The 17,502-nt window shown below is 41.2% G+C and overlaps 1 protein-coding gene across 4 annotated transcripts in view; it reads left to right on the top strand.

Moving 5' to 3' along the window:
- rsrc1 (arginine/serine-rich coiled-coil 1) overlaps positions 1–17,502 on the top strand; it is a 111,173-nt gene that overhangs the window by 47,240 nt on the left and 46,431 nt on the right. For all 4 annotated transcript variants that reach the window (XM_018693976.2, XM_018693979.2, XM_018693975.2 and 1 more), the window contains exon 6: positions 6,175–6,226. In XM_018693976.2, the coding sequence (XP_018549492.1) occupies positions 6,175–6,226 (52 nt within the window). The remainder of the gene's footprint in view (positions 1–6,174; positions 6,227–17,502) is intronic.

The following is a 17,502-nucleotide window of genomic DNA, read 5'->3' as shown; positions in this document are numbered from 1 at the left end:
TTTCCCCTCCTTATAAAATATATAAATAAACATATTGCCATGGAACCCATCTCTGCCCTGATCTTATAGACCTCGATATTAAAAACAGAAATATTGCATTTTCTAGGGGCTCTGTTTTCCCCTGTCCTCTTTTGGGTATGGGATATATCTGTGTGTTTGTTTGGGGGGGGGGTAGCAGCGGTGGGTAGGAGGGGGATTGGAAGAAGAAGAGATGCAAAGGAAGCCTGAGCGAAATGCAACAAATGAAAGAAAATGGAAACAGATGAAGACTTTAAAAATATAATGAGATGAATATTGAGCATATCAACTCCAGCATAGAGTTTGTTGAGGTAGGCGGTGGTGTGTGTGGTGTGTGTATATATTGCAACTGTTTATTGACAGATAATAATGGTTACAGTTGTGCAATTAAGATTTATGTCACAGTAGATGAACTGATGATGTCACTAATATACTATTTTTTTTCTCAAAATGTTTTTTTTAAAGACATTTGAAACTGTAAAGTGAGTTTATTCAGATTCTTTACTTTTTCCATAGGATATGGGAAGCAGGGAAAAGGGAACAACAGTTTGTCTGAAGCCAGGATGTTGCTGGTTTTTACTGAATTTCTTACTATAGGTATTCAAACACCTGACGCCAGAGAGGTCATTCTTTTGCCCAAAAAACGTTTAAGAAATGCACTTGCAAGTTTCTGCGATGCCGACTCTTTTTAAGTTTACTTGACAAAGAGGGAATAGACACATAGACAGAAGTGAAAAAGGACATAGACTTTTTTTTGTTCCTCATGGACGTACACCATTCTGAGAGATTAAGTAAGTTTTAAGTAATTTGTCTTATCTCAGCAATAAGGAAATGAGAACTTGTAGTAGCTTAAAAACAAACAATCTGCAGTGGTATGTGGTTAAGTTTGTCAAACTTATTTAGGGACTGGGACTACCTTCTCTGTTATATAAAAAGAAATGAACAGGTAAATCAGTGGGCAGTGGATGAACATGTGGCTGCTTACCTGATCTAACCTTCAAAAATAAACTTAGCTACGCCAGCTATATTTATTTAACCATATTTTCCATACTTTTTTTTTCATCATTTATGAAAGCAAGTTTATAATGAGATAATACATTTTGACTGTTACAAATCAGTTTTTTGACAATTTTATCAATCACTGCATGTGCTTATAAAACTACAGTTTTTGTTCATATATTGTCATTTTCAGCGATAATGGGCCAAAAACTGTTGTCAAAAGGATCTTGAGTTGAGTTGTAGAATTGTAGCAGAGATGAGATGAGCTGCACTGGCCGCTGCTCCTTGGAGCTGCAGGGAGATGATGGTGTAGTGTGTCTGCCGATTCCTGAGCTCGACTAATCATCAGGAAGACTAGCAGCGCTTCACTCTCTCTGTGACCCACAGTCTCTACCTACCTCTTCATTTCTTTCATTGTCCCGCCCTCTCCCCTTGGTCTCTTCCTCACTTTCTCAGGTTCTGTTCATTTCTCACCAGACCTAGTAGAGTGACTTGAAGCGAATGCAGTTATTATGATTATATAAAACAGATGAATAGACAGATTATGTGAGGAGAGGATAACTAAAAGTAACAGTGAACTAAGGCAGAAAAATGCATTGCTATTCAACATTGGCCTTGTACTTATTTAAAGTCTCTGCAGCAATTGATTTTATTCTTTTCTCTCTGTCTTCTGGCTGTCCTGGTCAGTCATAAACTGACTCTTGTTGTGTGGTCTGATAAAGGGACTAAATCATTTAGTGAGACAGTAGCCCAACCATCTGACCACAATCTGGCCAGAGATGGCCTATGTGACCTTTGTTCAGCCTCTCTGTGTCTGCTCTAACAGGCAGTTATTCATCTGCTGACACACCACACTTTGCTTTGTCTGGTCGGCCTCAGGCCCCATCATAATAATAATAATGATAATGGTCCCTTGGACCAGAGCATGACTACAAATAGACAAAATTTGCAGTGTGCAGTACCTTATTATACACAGTGTAGCATTGTTTTTACCAAGTGGAGTGCAGGTTATTTATTTTTCTAATGGGATGTGTTGATTTTTGACTAATGGGACAGACGCCGGGCACTTAGGCTCAGCCAAGGGTGTCTTAGTGTGTCTGTCGTCGCTGTGGTGAGGTAAGCGAACAAGCTGGAGGCCTACCGTGAGCACACTGGACTTCCTGTCACATTTAGGGAAAGAGTTAGCCTGAGTCAGGCAGGCGTGGGTATCATTGGCTGGCAATGATAGCCTAATAATAGTTATATAATAGATTCTTTTATGATAGCTACTTGAAAAGGAGGATGTTTATAAACGGGTGTTCCTTAACACCTCATGGGAGAGAGAGGAAAAAGACCTGCACCTGCACCATACGTGCATGACTGGATTTCATAAACACACACAGAGCATTGAGAGACGATTCCTGCTTTTATCAAGTGTTTCAGCCCAGAGGCTTAAGAGACAGACATCTCAGAGCCTGGGTACACAAAACTGAAATACTCTGAGCTAAATATTCCAACATGTAAGGCTTTAGTGTGCTCCAGCTGATGGTGGCAATGATTGGCCAGGTGTGCAGAGGGAAGGGAGGTAGGTAGGATTTCTGTCACTTTTCATGAGTACGACTGAGGGCAACACAGCCACGACTCAGTAAATGTTTGTGATGACTCCTCTTGTCTACATGTCAGAGTGTCCCTGAGCAAGGACACTGTACCCTTACCTGCTCCCAACAAGCAGGCTCTTGTGTGTGCGTGTGCATGAGTGAAGGGGACCCATTCACTTGGTTGTGTTCTCAGGTTGACAGTGCCACAGCATACAGTCCATTTACTATATGAATGGCTCAGTAACAATCCACCACTTAACAATAAAAGTTTCAAACGTCTTTGTTGATTCCTGTGTCTGACCCTGTCTGTCCTTGGTTCCCTTCTACGTCCATATTCTTCTTCTTTATCTTTTAATTTCTTCGTCATACTCTCCCTCTGTTTGTCTGCAACATTTCCTCAGCTCTGAAGAAAAGCAACTTTCTGTCTGTCTTGTTTTTTGTCCCCCTCTGCCTGTTTCCCCTTTTCCACACGGTGTGATAATTGAAAGCTTATTCCCAGCACACACACACTCCCATTTTACTCTCTCCTAACACACACACACACACACACACACACACACACACACACACCACACACACCACACACACACACACACACACACACACACACACAGAGAGTTCTTCTCCTGGTGTCTCATGTTTGTTTGTGTGTGTCGAAAAGGCACGGTACTAATTGTGGGGCGAAGCCTCTTCAGATGCAGCGGGTGCCTCTCTCCCAGTGGGGGGAACACAGATCTGCCTCTGGGGAGCACAATTAACGCCTTTTTATTGTTTACTAATGAATTACACACAGAGGAAGCAGGCGTGCATGTGCAAATTAGAGTGGAAAAATAGAGAGTTTGTTGGGAAACGAAAACATGAAATGCCAAGTGTGTACTTGTGTGTGGGTTCTGTATGATTATGTTTGCTTAGTTGTGAGCTGACTTCTGAGTACCTTTTACTTTACTTGTGTTAATAATGTGATATTAATTAGCCTCTTTCAGCGTCCATTTAGTTCTGTAGGCAGGAAGTGCAATCTTGTTTTGATTTTTTTTCTCTTTATTGCATTTATTTAAAGAGTATAGAGCTGCAACAATTTGTTGACTGTCAGAAAACTGACATATCTTGATTCTTGTGGACATTTTTAAGCAAAAAATTCCAAACATTCAAAGAGTAAACTGCATATAGTTGGGTTTTGGACCTGCGGCCTGTCAAAAAAAAAAAAAAAAAAGATATTTGAAAACATCACCCTGGCTCCTCAGAGATTATAACAGGATTTGTTCTTTCTTCTGACATTTAATAAATAAAAGGATTCATTCATTTGTCGAGAAAATTAATCAATAATGACAATAATCCTAAATTCCAGGCCTACAAGTGTAATTCAGTGCAGATACATTGCAAAAAAAAACTACTGTGATACTATTAAAACTTAACTCCAACCATTGATATTAAGGCAGGTGTTTTTTCATTTACAACTGATAGGAAATAGTTGCTTTGACATAACTGATTAGTGCAGTAAGTTGTTGCAAGTTTCTACAGTGACAGACAATGCAGCAGCAGCGTCCTATCTTGTGTGATTCAGTGTTATATTACTCTTAAAGAGCTGGGAGCACTGTGTGCGTGTGTGTTTTTGTGTGTGTGTGCATTTAGGATGCATGGACTTAGACATGCCTCTAGGCCAATGTAAACAAATGCTAATGTAATTACTGAGGGGGCGTCATAATAAACTGTAACTAAGATGATTGCACAGCACACACAGGTTAGTTAAGCTGTGATGTGTTATTGCTTTAAACGACTGGTTGTACCAAGACTGATTTCTGTGTCGTTCTAATTGTTCAGCGGGCTAAGCCCTGTTACCATTTAAATGGGTTCAAATCTTACCCAGGACTTTTATTTTGTGGCATGTAATCCATCCATTTGCTGTAAAACTGTTTGTGTTAAGGCAAAGATGCCAAAAAGCAAGAGAAAATAGACTGAAATGTGCTCTAATCAGTTCTTCATGAAGGGAAATGGAAGAGTGTGTGTGTGCGTGTGTATGTATACTTCTGTGTGTGGGTGAAGGCCTCAAGTGTTCTTCCTCTTCTGCGGCATAATAGTGATTGGTAATTTCAGCTGTCGAGCATTGCGCATCAGTGTGAGCGTGATCCGCTATGTCACCTGCTACAGGGGATACACACACTCACACACACCTCCATGTTGCATTAAGTGCGCATCAGTCTGTGTCTGTGCAGTGCCTTGAAGTGCGTTCCATCTGGGATACAGCGCCTTGACATCGCTACATTAAAGGGGGTCATTATATTTCCCCGACTGCCACCGAAAAGTGACATTTTTACAAAGTGACAAGTTTACAGTTTGATAAATCAGATTTTTTGCTGTGGGTGGGGTGGGGAGCAGTGAGGAGGAATGGTGGGAGGAAGAAGAGGAGGAGGAGGAGGAGGAGAAGGAGGGAGGAGGAAGCGCTGCCTGTCAGCAACGCCCTGGCCCTGTCGTCTAAATGATGCTCCCAGGCAGCGGATTCAGATCCCATCCCCATTAGCATTTAATTTCTCTCTAATCCTACACACAGTCTCCACAGCTGCATGGTAACGAGGGCTGCTTTGCCACGGCAGCGCCGAAAAAACCTCCGAGAGCAATCTGCGGCGCGCTTGCCTTTTATAGCTCCACACCCTGTCATAGCCATCATTCTTCCTTGACAATTAAGACCCTCAAATCTAATAGCAGTGATATTGGAATTACAGAAAGGCCCTTTTGAGGGCATGTCAGGGAAAAAGGGCTGCGCCTCCCAATACAGCTGTCAAAGCACAAGGCCCTCCCCCCGTTCATGCCCGCTAAGCGTTTCTGATGCATACACACACACACACGCACAGACACACACATGATGGGAAGGGGAATATGTTGAGTCTTTGGCTGTGATCTTTGTAAAATGTGCTCTCTGTGCCCTCTTATCCAACTCTCTAAAGACTTGTTACAGCAGCTTTTGTTTTCTCTCTTCTCCTCTCCCTCTCTCTCTCTCTCTCCCTCTTTGTCTCTAAATTTCTCTTCATCTTTTCCTCATTGATTCTCCCTGGTGTGTCAGAGATGTTGTTGCTTTCTGTTTTTCACTAGCAGGGTTTTTTTTTTTTTTTTTTTTTTTTTTAAACAGACGACTAGACTAGTAGCTCGGCGAAGTTGTCCCCGTGGTGCTCCATGAGGACAGTTTAAGGGAACGTTCACTCTAATGGTTGCAGTTAAAGATTATCATGGGTAAAATATATTTCAGCCTAAGGGACGCAACAGTTTCAGAGCTAGATTACATATATAAAGTTGTGTTAGTGTGGAGGCTGTCTGTCCTGTCATGAACTGTGCTTTGTGATATTGCAGGCAGCAGGATGACAAAGTAAACAGGTAGATCATCCTTTAAGAGGGTGATTTGGAAAGGCGTTGAGTTAACAAGTGCCTGCCCTGCTTAATGTGTCCTCAGGCAACGCACTGAGCCCCTACCTGCTCTATGCTCCACAACTGCCTGTGACCAAGAAAAATAAGAAACTCTGTGCAGGAGCTAATTAAATTATTATTGTTGATCATTTTCTGTTTTGTCTCTTTGTCTGTCACTCTTCTGCAGACTCCAGCAGAACAGGCTAAAGTTCGAATGCACATGGTCCTGCAGGCTGCAGGTAAGTGGATGATAACTCTGTCTTTGTGTCTCTGTGTGGTTCAGAAACAAGTGCCATGGTCATGACACTTCCCAGTTGTGGTCACCACTCAGTCATTCAGGGATGCTAATGCACAGGCAGTATGTGAGAAGACTCTATAGTCTGTCCTCAGTCTGTGATTTACCTCACTGTGTTGAATCTCTTATTTTCCAGGCAGAGATGGATCTTTTCTGTCAATATACCTTTTAGTCATGCTCATGGCATGGTCCACTTTCCCTATGTCACATATCAGTCTGTTCAACTACATGTGCTTTCATTCATAAACATACTCCTATCACACTGAGGCATAGCTATGCAGTGTAGCAGGTATTTACAGTGTAAATATATTTGGAAGTACAGTACAACAACTTGTGAATTTACTTTGTATAAATATAGATGACAGGCTTGTCCAGTTTGTGTAGACATATAGTGGCATATGAGTGGGAAGGTAGAGCACTGTGGCTGTAGACTTGAAGGTGCTGACCTTTAACGCAAGTTTGAGGTCACCAGTGACTGATATTTTTGTACCAATCCTCAAAATGTTATAGTATGAAGCCTGGTTCATCTAGTTTTAATTTTAAAAAATGTAATCGTCAAATTTTGTCAAATTTCAAGATCTATGTGTGTGTGTGTGTATGTATGTGTATAGTTAACAGGGGGAAAAAAGTAAAAATGACATCTTTTAAATAAGCCACATTCTCTTATATGTAGACTCCACTGTGAACCTGGACAGGTTTCATGGTTGTTTTCCCACACACAGACTCCCACACCTCTCTCTGCACACACCACCACAATCTCTCTCTCGCTCACACACACACTCCCACTCCCTGCTTTGAGTGCTTCTGGGCCCATATTCACTGCAGCTTAATTTCAAACACTCCTCCCAGTACATAAGTCATAGATGTCACCATGCACGCGGTGTATATATTCCAGTGTGTATTCGAGGGGTAGGGTTGCGAGCCAGATGTGACAGGCAGAGATTGACTGTGGAGAAAGATGTCTTCATGTTTACAGTCATGCACGCGCGCACACAGACACACAAACACACACACACACACACACACACAAACACACACACAAACACACACACACACACACACACACACACACACACACACACACACGTACACAGCCCAGCACTTCAGAACAGGGCTCTAATTTCACCACAGGAAATATATGAAAGAACCAAGCATCTATACATCATCTATAAAGCACCCAGCAGCCAAACACTAACCTCACTTAAGGCTTGTTCAGCCCTTCTGTAGGTCAAAGAACAACACTGCAGTCCCCTGCCCTGATTTCACTGATTTGAACTTATTTTGGAGCGTATTTTGCATACTTCATCATAGTTTGCCTTGACTCTACGTAGTTTACATGTGGGAATTTGCGATTTTTTGTGTTTGGAGTGGGGACAATAAAACTTTTGTTCTACAGGCCATTTAGAAAAATGAACGTTTTCCTTTGCTCAAATATTTTTTTTATTGTATGTCAGACACCCCACACTCACTGCCCTGCCTACCTCAAGGCTAATGTTGTACTAATAGCAGTGAGGCATCATAAAATTGAGCATGTGGCTTTGAGTGCACTGGGCCAGACTGGTGCAGACACAGGCCCAGGGCCAGACGCAGGGCTAGAGGAGAGGGTTTAATGTGCTGGACATGTCTCTGGTTTTCCTCTCTCTCCTGGAGGCTTCCAAAAGAACAGGTTTATGGCGCATTCAAAGATTGTCTTCACCAGAGAGCCCAGGCTGGCCTGTATCAGGCCTTCAGGTGCCTGTGATTATATCGCTAATAACCTACAGTAAAATACAAACAGACAACAGGTTTTAACTTGATTTATCATTTTATTTCTGCTCTGTTTCTTTGTCTTTTCCACTGTTTTGTGAGTAACCACTGAGTGCCCCCTCTAATTTAAATCCCAATTTATAAATATTAGGGATATCTTTTTTTTTTTTTTTTTTTTTCCCTCACAGCCAAATCTTTGAAATAAATCCATCTCACATCTCTGCTTATTTTCTACATTTTATTTTCTCTTGTCCTTTTCCATCTACAGTATCTGTCCTCTCACTCTCCGTCTTACTGTCTTTGTTCCAGGGTTGTTAGCCGACGGAGTGAGATAGGGATGGAAAGAGGGAGGGATAGAGGGTGAGAAGGAAGCAGCAGATGTTGGGAGGTTGTGTGAATGTTAATGTCCTGACGTAGCCGTGGAGCTTAAGCCTCCTCCTCCTCCTCCTCCTTCCCTCCGTTCCTCTCTGAGCGCCCGCCAGGCTTTCTCTCTCGGGGTCTCCTGACATCCTTAAAGCCCGCGGCTCTCCTCTGCTCTCCTCTTCTCTGCTCTCTTCCACCTCTTTCTCTCCCATCCCCTCCCTCTCTCCCTCCTTTTGTCCGTCTATGGACTCTCTCTAGTCAGTAGAGAGCAGATCATCCCATGGCTAAAGCGGCTCAGGCCTTTGTGTTGGGGGGCTCTGTGGACCTGTAATGAGCCCCCTCGGCTGGCCCGCTGGCCTGCTTAGCGCTCACTGGGGGCTTTGAGTGTGTGTGTGTGTGGGTGTGTGCGTGTAGAGTGGGATGAGGAGGTGAGAGGAGGAGGGCAACACTGGCCCCCAATGAAAGAGCTGGATGGATATGTTTATGGGTCACTTCCTGCTTGGCCTACATATCAAACACACACACACACACACGCACAGATACACACACATACTACACTCCATATTTCAATTAATTTTATCAATAATAAGACATTTTAAATAAAAAGTAATTTTCACAATGTCATTATTTGTAATGTAACAATAATTCAATGTATAATTGTAAGTAAACATGTCTATTAATAAAACAAGCCTTATTATTTTCCTTATATCTACAAAACATATACATAAAACACAGACATTTTGAATTAAGATGTAACTCACAGTATTTATCATTCATTCTGAAAAAAAAATTGACTTTCAGAGATGTTTGTTACTGTCAAAAAACTGCAGTGACGAGAGAGAGAGAAGTTTTGAGACTAGCTGTTTTTCTGCATTTAAAGTACAGTATAAATTATTAGGAATATTTATTTACTTATTCTTTTACTTCTTTTATTAGTTCATTTTGTTTTACTGCATATCCCTGTGCAAGGCTCTGTCTCCCATCCTTCACTGGCCAGGTTGCAGGGAGATTCTGCTCTCTTTCTCCTTTCTCTTCTTCTAAACTTGAAAGTGAGCATCTACAGTCAGACTTCTGTGTTTCTTGTTATTCTGCATCCTTGCTGTGTCTCTTGACACACAGTGGATATTCAGATACATCACAAATATACATACACTGTAGCAGTCTTTCTACTTTCAAGACCAAAGCACTCACAAAAGAAAATACTTTTATTCAATCAGACATACCTCCATGCACACACACACACACACACACATACACACAAACACAGAACCAATGACACCCTTACATGTGTATTATGCTCTTTTCTTTTCAGCCACTTGCTTGGTCCTTTGCTCTTTTCATAGCGTTGTCCATTTCCACTCAAATGAGCATGAGTGCTGTGCGCGGCAGCGGGCCTCTCCTTATCCACACATCAATAGGGAGTGTTTGCAGAACACCCACTAAGGACCTGAGGGCCAGGGGTCATCAAAACCTCAGTCTTCTCTCCATTTGAACCTTTGACAGCAGCAAAACAAACAAATCCTTAAGATCTCATCAGAGGCTTGAACTTGGCAGGGGCCCACTGGTGTGAATTAACTTTTTCTGTTGGTTTGCCAGTTTGACACCTGGCTGGAGTTTGTAGGGAGAAACTTTTAAATTTGGACTACTTATTTGTATGATTGCAATATTGTCAATGATTGTAACAGTTCAGCTACACTATTAAAATTGCATTATTGACTACTCTATACTATAGTTATAGAGTTCATAGTTTATCAGTGGCAGAAGTCTTAAATGGTCTCAAAAGAAGTTGTTGTGGTGCTGCACAGTTAGAGTAAATTTGTTGCTCTTATTCAAAATGGATTAACATGGCACATTAACACTACTTCTCTCTCCTAACACAGTTCTGAGCATATGAATAAGTGTTTGAATTCATTCAATATTCAGCTAAATAAACACATTTGGATTTGCAGAAAGATGACATTTCAGTCATTTTTTGTGTTGTTTTCAGGATTTTAAATTGTAGGGAATCTTAAATTGCTGTTCATTTATACTATCTTCCTCAGAAAAATAGCAGTGTGTAAATACTCTTAAAATCAGTAATGCTGTAATGGCAAGCAGTGCTGTTTCCATACAAATCTGTGTCACAGATCACGCTTTAATACATTTTAAATATTCCACTGGAAACCAGCAGTAAAGGCCAGTCGTATAGTTAAGAGGTAAAAGCAAACAAAAAAATATATATTTTGATATCTGTTTTTATTTTTCTCTGAATTATTTTTCTTCCATTTTTTAATAATAGTTTAGGAGAGAGAATGACAAGAACTGGGTCTGTTGCTGTGTACAGTAGACCACTGGTCCACCAGGACACCCAATTTAACTAAAAGATTTCTGTCTTTTCCACAAGTCTGTGATGGTGTGTGTTGCTCTATGAGCATGTCTGCAGGAGTGTGTCTCTCCTGTTTGTGTTTACATGTTTGTTTGTCTCTTTATATCTTCTCTCTGATTGAGTGACAGACATAAAGAGGCAAAGGAGGGGTCATGACCAGCCAAGCTTAGCAGCATCATACGATAAGGCTAATTCTTCCACAGTAAATACAGGGTATTAGGCTTCTCTGTCGCAGCAGGGGTCCTGAAGACACACACACACACACACACACACACACACACACACAAACCCTTTCTCTCAAGCTCTCTGCTTCTTTCCTCCGTCTTCCTTGTGCTTCCAGTTCCCGTTGTCCCTCCCACCGCTCCAGCCCACCCCCTTAGGCCCTGACAGATGTGTGCTGAACAGACCACATACATGGAGGGTGTCACCTTACCCCCTCTGGAACTAAAGGGCTAATGTGCCACATTTAGGAGGCTGCCGCCCTTTGTTCTGCCAGGATAAGAGGTGACGGGGACGGGAGACCGAGACAAGACCTAGTTCTTTACATGGCCCAAGTCTCCTTCTTTATTTCCCTTGGTCTGTCTGCATTTTTTCAAAATACATTTGTTTTCCTCTTTTCTCATTCTTATAATTTTCTCTCTGTCCCGTCTGTACTTTTACCATCATCTCCCTATGATTTAGCAGTCGTCACTGGAATGTGGCACAGGATTTGTTACGGCAGTGAATTGCAGTTATCACACATTATCCATCTTCATCACATCAGCGTCACTCTGGCCGTAGCACAACTTTTTGTGTGACATGACTTAAGGTGATTGTCACAAACACCAGTCACCAGTGACCTTCATCTCAAAGGGGATTTTCTCGAGGGAATTACCCAGTAATAACTACCTGTTCTCTTTGCTAAATGTGTTGTTGTAACAACAACAGCAGTTTGAACTGAAATGAGGACTTTTGCTGTAATGAGAATGGAGGGTTTTTTGAGCCAAAAGATGGTAAACAGCTTGATGACAGCTTTATTTAAAGAATATGATTATATGTTTTGAGGGTCGAAGATTTCTTTTTTTAATGTACTGGATTGTCTTGCTGTATTACTGCTGGTGAATTTAGATTTTCTGATTTAACCAGTAAAGGCTCAGTCAGAGATCAGAACGGGCAGAATAAATTGGCTTATCATGACTCACTTAGTTTAATGATTAGAACAGCCTGGTCCGGAGAGAAGATTTTGCAAATATTTATCCTGCAGCACTTTTAAACACCAGTTTTAAAAGCTTCCACTTAACAAATCAGCAAAGATGCTTCCAGGTTAGATGCATTGTAGGGATTTAGTTTGACACTCATTTTGGCTTCCTTTTTTTGTTTGTTTGTGTGTGTGTGTGTGTGTGTGTGTGTGTGTATGAAATATTCCAACGTAAATCTAGAAATGTGACAACCCAGCTTCCACCATATTCAAATAAACGAAACAATTACACAGCAGCAACAGAAATCCCCCTTGCGTCTGTGTAGGAATGTGTCTCCTGTTGTTCTTTGGGAGGATAATGGCACAGGGGTGTCCTGTAATTTAGTCTCTGTAACCATTGATCAGCTGGATTTATGTGCCATTACCTCACTGTTCCAGTCAACAGTTGTAATTATATTACGAGAGAGAGAGAGAGAGAGAGAGAGAGCGAGCAGTGCCTGCAGTTACAGAGGACCCAAATACCTGAATAAGCTTTTATCAAACAGCCCCTGCTGCTCACTTAGTAGCAGATTGACACTGGTGGCAGACCGACTGACCTCCAGTTGAGAGGTATGGATGGATGGAAGGGTTTGTCGAGCTCGGTTACAGAGCCATGCCTCATAGTAAGGGCCCTTCGTGTCAAGCTGTTGTTCTGACCCTCTGGAAAGAAGTCTTTTTGTGCTTTAAAGTTGCAAGTGATCTCTGTGCTCTCCTGTCCCTACAAGTAGATTTTATTTGTTTCAGTAAGAAGTAAGTCTTTTGGTTCAAAGGTGTCTGTCAATGGCAGGATAGCCTGAGTGACCAAATGACCACATGGATCAGAGGTTTATGTGCAATTGATTTTTGGTTTGTTTTATGGGTATAATAAACACAGGCCCTGCTGTGCCCTGGTTTTCTCTTTGCTGTAGTAAGCTTGTGATAAACCCCTCTCTCACCCCTCTCAGCCTCGCACCCTCCAGTGCTTTAGCTGAAGACCATGTCACAAGGACAGCGTTGCTCTAATTTAACATGAAAATTAGAGCAATAACTGGAAATCACAGCAGCGTCCTTCAGTATGGCATTGGCTAAATGATGGGCAGCCTCCACCTCGAAAGAATCACGTTTTCTTTGAGGGACAAACTTGAGAAATATTCAGTCCCTGATTATAATCTGTTTTCTGGAGAATATCCAAATCAAATGATGACTCTCACTCTTTATCACACAGTTATTAAAGGTTCAGGCCAGAGTGGCCGCTAGGCAGGACCCTGGGTTGTTTGTTGTTCTTTTTTCTCCTGTTTTGTCTTGTTTTATTCTCTCTCTGTTTAGTTTGTCATATTGTACACACGTCACTGTGTTCACTGTGTTTTCGTTCCATCTTTAAACGAAAAAAACTATACTGGATGATTGACTTGTTTTATTAGTCTTCTGTGGTAATAAATAAAATATAGTAGGGTTTTGGACTTTTGTTTGGACAAAACAAACCATTTCAATATGTCTCTTTAAAATAGTGATGGACATTTTCCATTATTTATTTACATTTTATGACCTAATGATTAATCAAGAAAATAATCGACAGATCAATAATGCATATATTCTTGTAGCCCTAATTAAATTAAAAGAATCAAGTAGAGTTAATCAGAAAATTATCTTATTATTAATTTGATAATTGAATAATCATTTTATAGGTCATTTTATCAAACACTCTTCAGCTTCTCACAGGTGAGGATTTACTGCTTTTCTCTGCTTTTATATCCTTCTAATGTAAAGTAAATATAATATGAATTTTTCACTGTTTATGTAGTCCAAACCAATGAATCGAAAATTATCATTAATGGCAGCCACTGACATGGTGATGCATGAATAGGTGTTGTTTCTGTTTTCATTTTGTTGTCAGTTATCCTTATTTCAGTTATAGTTATTATTTTTTTCTGAGACTGAAGATCTTGGGTCTGAAAGTACTCGTCAAATCAGCGTAAACTTTCCTTGCCTCTCTGTAGGGAACAATATATACTGTACTAGAGAGAGGATGTCAGCCACTTAGAGGAAATTCCCTGATTCTGTGTATGTGTGTGAGAAAGAGAGAGAGGAGAGTGAGAGATTGAGAAGGCTTTGTTTTTCTTCTGTGGGTAGATTTCAAACAGCATCTGGTGAGCTCTTGAAAAAGACCATTATGAGTATGTTCAAATCCAAACTGAATCATTTTTGCGCCCTCCTTCCTCCTCCCTCCTTTTTCTCTCCTCCTTGTTGTCAGTGTTTGGAGACACATGGTGATATCTTTCCCTCCACCCTCCCTCCCTCCCCATCTCTCTCTCTGTTTCCCCCCCTCCCTCCCTCCCTCTCTCTCTCTCCTCTCAACATGTAGACATTTCCATAACAGAAAAAGAATATTTTTAATTTGCTGCTTTCCATAATTTTGCAACATATGGTATAAACGATTTTGATGCAAATGTATGTGCTAATTATTTGCAGACGAGCCTTAAACAGGCCAGCCATTGAAGTGGAATGAAAGCAAATTTGCAATCACCTTAAATTTTGCTAACCATTTACTGTTAAGTAAACTTTGCTAAGTAATTTAATTACCTTGGACCGCTGGCAGGCGCTCAGGGCTTTTTGGAAGGGGGTGGAGGGGGTGGAGAAGTGGGGCGTGAATGCAAAGAATGCAGAGTGAGAGAGAGAGATGAGAGGGAAAGTGTAAAGAGGTGTATACTGCTAACAAGAGTATTATTGAATTCTCACCATGTGGAAGGCAGTGCTGGAAAAAATTGTGTTTCAACGTGATACAAGCTGTCTTGACATCGTGTGGGTTTTTTTAGGATTGGGCCATCTCTTAAGTTTGTTTGTTTGTAAATATTTCTGCAGGGGTTTAATGGATGTAGCTGTCTGATTGGCCCTGGAGCAGACATAAATGGATTGCAGCAAAGTGTAGACCTGTGCTTTCCTGCCTTCGTGATTTGTAATAATTTTTACCCTCTGACACACTATTCTTCACGTTAAGGCCAGGGCTGCACAATTATGCCAAAAATGTAATCGCACTCTCCCTCATACTGTGGTCATGGTTGGTAATCATGACTGTTGGAAATTCAGAGGGACTTTACAGGGTGGTGACACAGGGCTCATGGGAAGAAGCTCCTTGATTCAAATATTTGATGTCGAAACAAGTTGCAAATATAATATGTCTGTATAATTAGTATTCCCCTTTAACAGGACACATTTGAGTCATCACTGGGGCGGTGTTTTGGTTTTAGAAGTCACATTAGTTAAATGAAGATGAAATTTCATTCAACTTGTTTTTGTGATTTAAATCAACTAAAAAAAATCACCAGTTGGCAGCTAGTCCACACCTCACTGTGTTCCGGTTTCCTCTCACAGGTGAGGAAATTCCAAATTGAATGTGAATGTGTGTCTGTGTGCTGTGATAGACTGGCAGCTTGTCCAGGATGTTTCCCTGCCTTCTGCCCCCCACCCCCCTGTGACCCTGAATACAAATAAGGAGATATAGAAAATGGATGGATGGATGTTCAGCGTTCTTGTTATAGATGGACGAGGATGGGTTGCTGCAGCAACCTTGGCCTTCACACACTCATCACACTGGATTTTTCTGATGGCTCTTTAGATGATTGAATTGATTGAATTGGTCCAAAGCTTGTTTGATATCACTTAGACTCCAAATAAAGTATTTAGTTATTACAGCCACTCACTCATTTCGGCTAAAATAATTCTGTGTTATCAGCAGGAACAGCTGCTGATATTTATATGATCAGTTTGTGCTACATTCATGCATGATTGAGCCACAGGGAATGGCAGATGTAAATGCAGACAAATGGGATGAATGATGTGGCCACGACTCCTGTGATTGCATGCGGTGCTTCGGGTGAATAATGGTGGAATGTTTGATTTAATTGTACTGGGTCGGGGATGACACTTGCTCAGGTGGTAGAGAGGGAAATTGCACTGCAGAGATGCATGAATGTTTGTGTGCTATATAAATGTATGTTTTTCACACTCTGATCGGAGCAAAGTCATTTAAAAGTAGTGGTGTAACTATTCTGAAATTGACAAAATGACAAACGTCCACTATCTTGTGTCACAATACTGGAAGACTGGACCTCTCCAACCCAACCCAACCCCACCCGCAGGCGCAGCCTATTGAGCACAGCGACCAAAGAGAAGTTGTCGAAGGTTAAAAAATTTTAACCCAGTGGTATTTTGCCAAAAAACGTCAAAAAGCAAAGCAGCAGTGGGTCATTGTGTTTAGTGTTTATCAGCTGTGGTTACATATCTGTGGACCAGATCTTTTGCACTTTCTGGCACAGCATCATGTAAATTGTGTGAGAAAGTGCAGGTCGCTTATTTCCACATTTGCTAATGAGCAAGCTACTTGCTAGTTTGTGAGCGCTGACATGCCCACAGCAACAAGCGAAGAAGTAGTGATGGAGACATGAGAGATGTTGCGCGTTTTGTTCAACTCTAGTGGGTCTTAACTGCAATTACCAAAATGTCCAACCATTGCTTTAGAGTTCCCTGGACATAGCGTCTTTAATGCAACAGTTATAATGTTGTATAATTTTGTTGTGTCACATTATGCAGTTCAGCATGATTGATGTTACAGCTCTGTTTAAGCCAGTGTTGGATGTTGTTATGGCCAACAGTCAGTGGTATGGAGAAAAACACGGACACTCGGTGCAGCTCTGTAGCCTGCCTGCTGGACTGTATCAACAAGCTGCAAACACACTGGGTAGCTTCTTGAAGCTTGACATGATCAAGAAAAAATATCTGTCTTTGCGGTTACGTTTTCATCTTTATCAGCTTCTGTGGGGTATGTGTGGGGGTGCAAGTGTACTTCAGTGTTTGTGTATACAGAGGGTGTGTGTTTGTGTGCATGTAGGTAAATGGAGTATGTGTGTTACTGTCACGGGTTTTGCTACTTCCATAACAAGCTCACACACTGGTTTCAATTAGAAATCTAACTGTAACAGAAGTTTTCATGTACAAGGTTGTCTTTTACTATTATATATAACCAACTGTCATTTCAAAGGAGTCAATACTTCTCTGAGTTTTTTTTTTTCTTTATTTTTATTTTTTTTATTTCTTCTCTCATCAATCTAGCTTCATCTAGTAGTAAAGTTGAAACAGCTTCTTCTCTCCTTTCACACCAGTGAGGCTCCACAGACACACACAGGAAGGCGAGGGCTGGGATGGAATTGAAGTAATAAAAACCCCTTTGTTTTAGTTTGTATTGGACCATTCATCATCACTTTATTTAATACGAGGCTGTAATTGTGCCATCCCCAACCATCGCTAATGGCTGTGTTCGTCTGTGTTTGCTTTGTTGATGGAAATGAATGAAATTAGGATAAACAACCGCAGAGTCGCGTGTAATCAAGCCCTGATTAATGTACCAGCGTTTCAGCGCCGTTTCTCATTCCACAACACCTGATATCTTTCCCATAAACAAATTGTGTTTGTCTAAATGAAGAAATTAAATGACGCATTTGATGAGTTTATGATTGACCCGGTCCGGCTCGTGGCTCATTACTCTCTGTCTGTTGAG

Source organism: Lates calcarifer, linkage group LG21 (assembly GCF_001640805.2).
Source record: "Lates calcarifer isolate ASB-BC8 linkage group LG21, TLL_Latcal_v3, whole genome shotgun sequence".
NCBI lineage: Eukaryota > Metazoa > Chordata > Actinopteri > Centropomidae > Lates > Lates calcarifer.
This window is presented reverse-complemented; position numbering and strand designations above follow the sequence as displayed.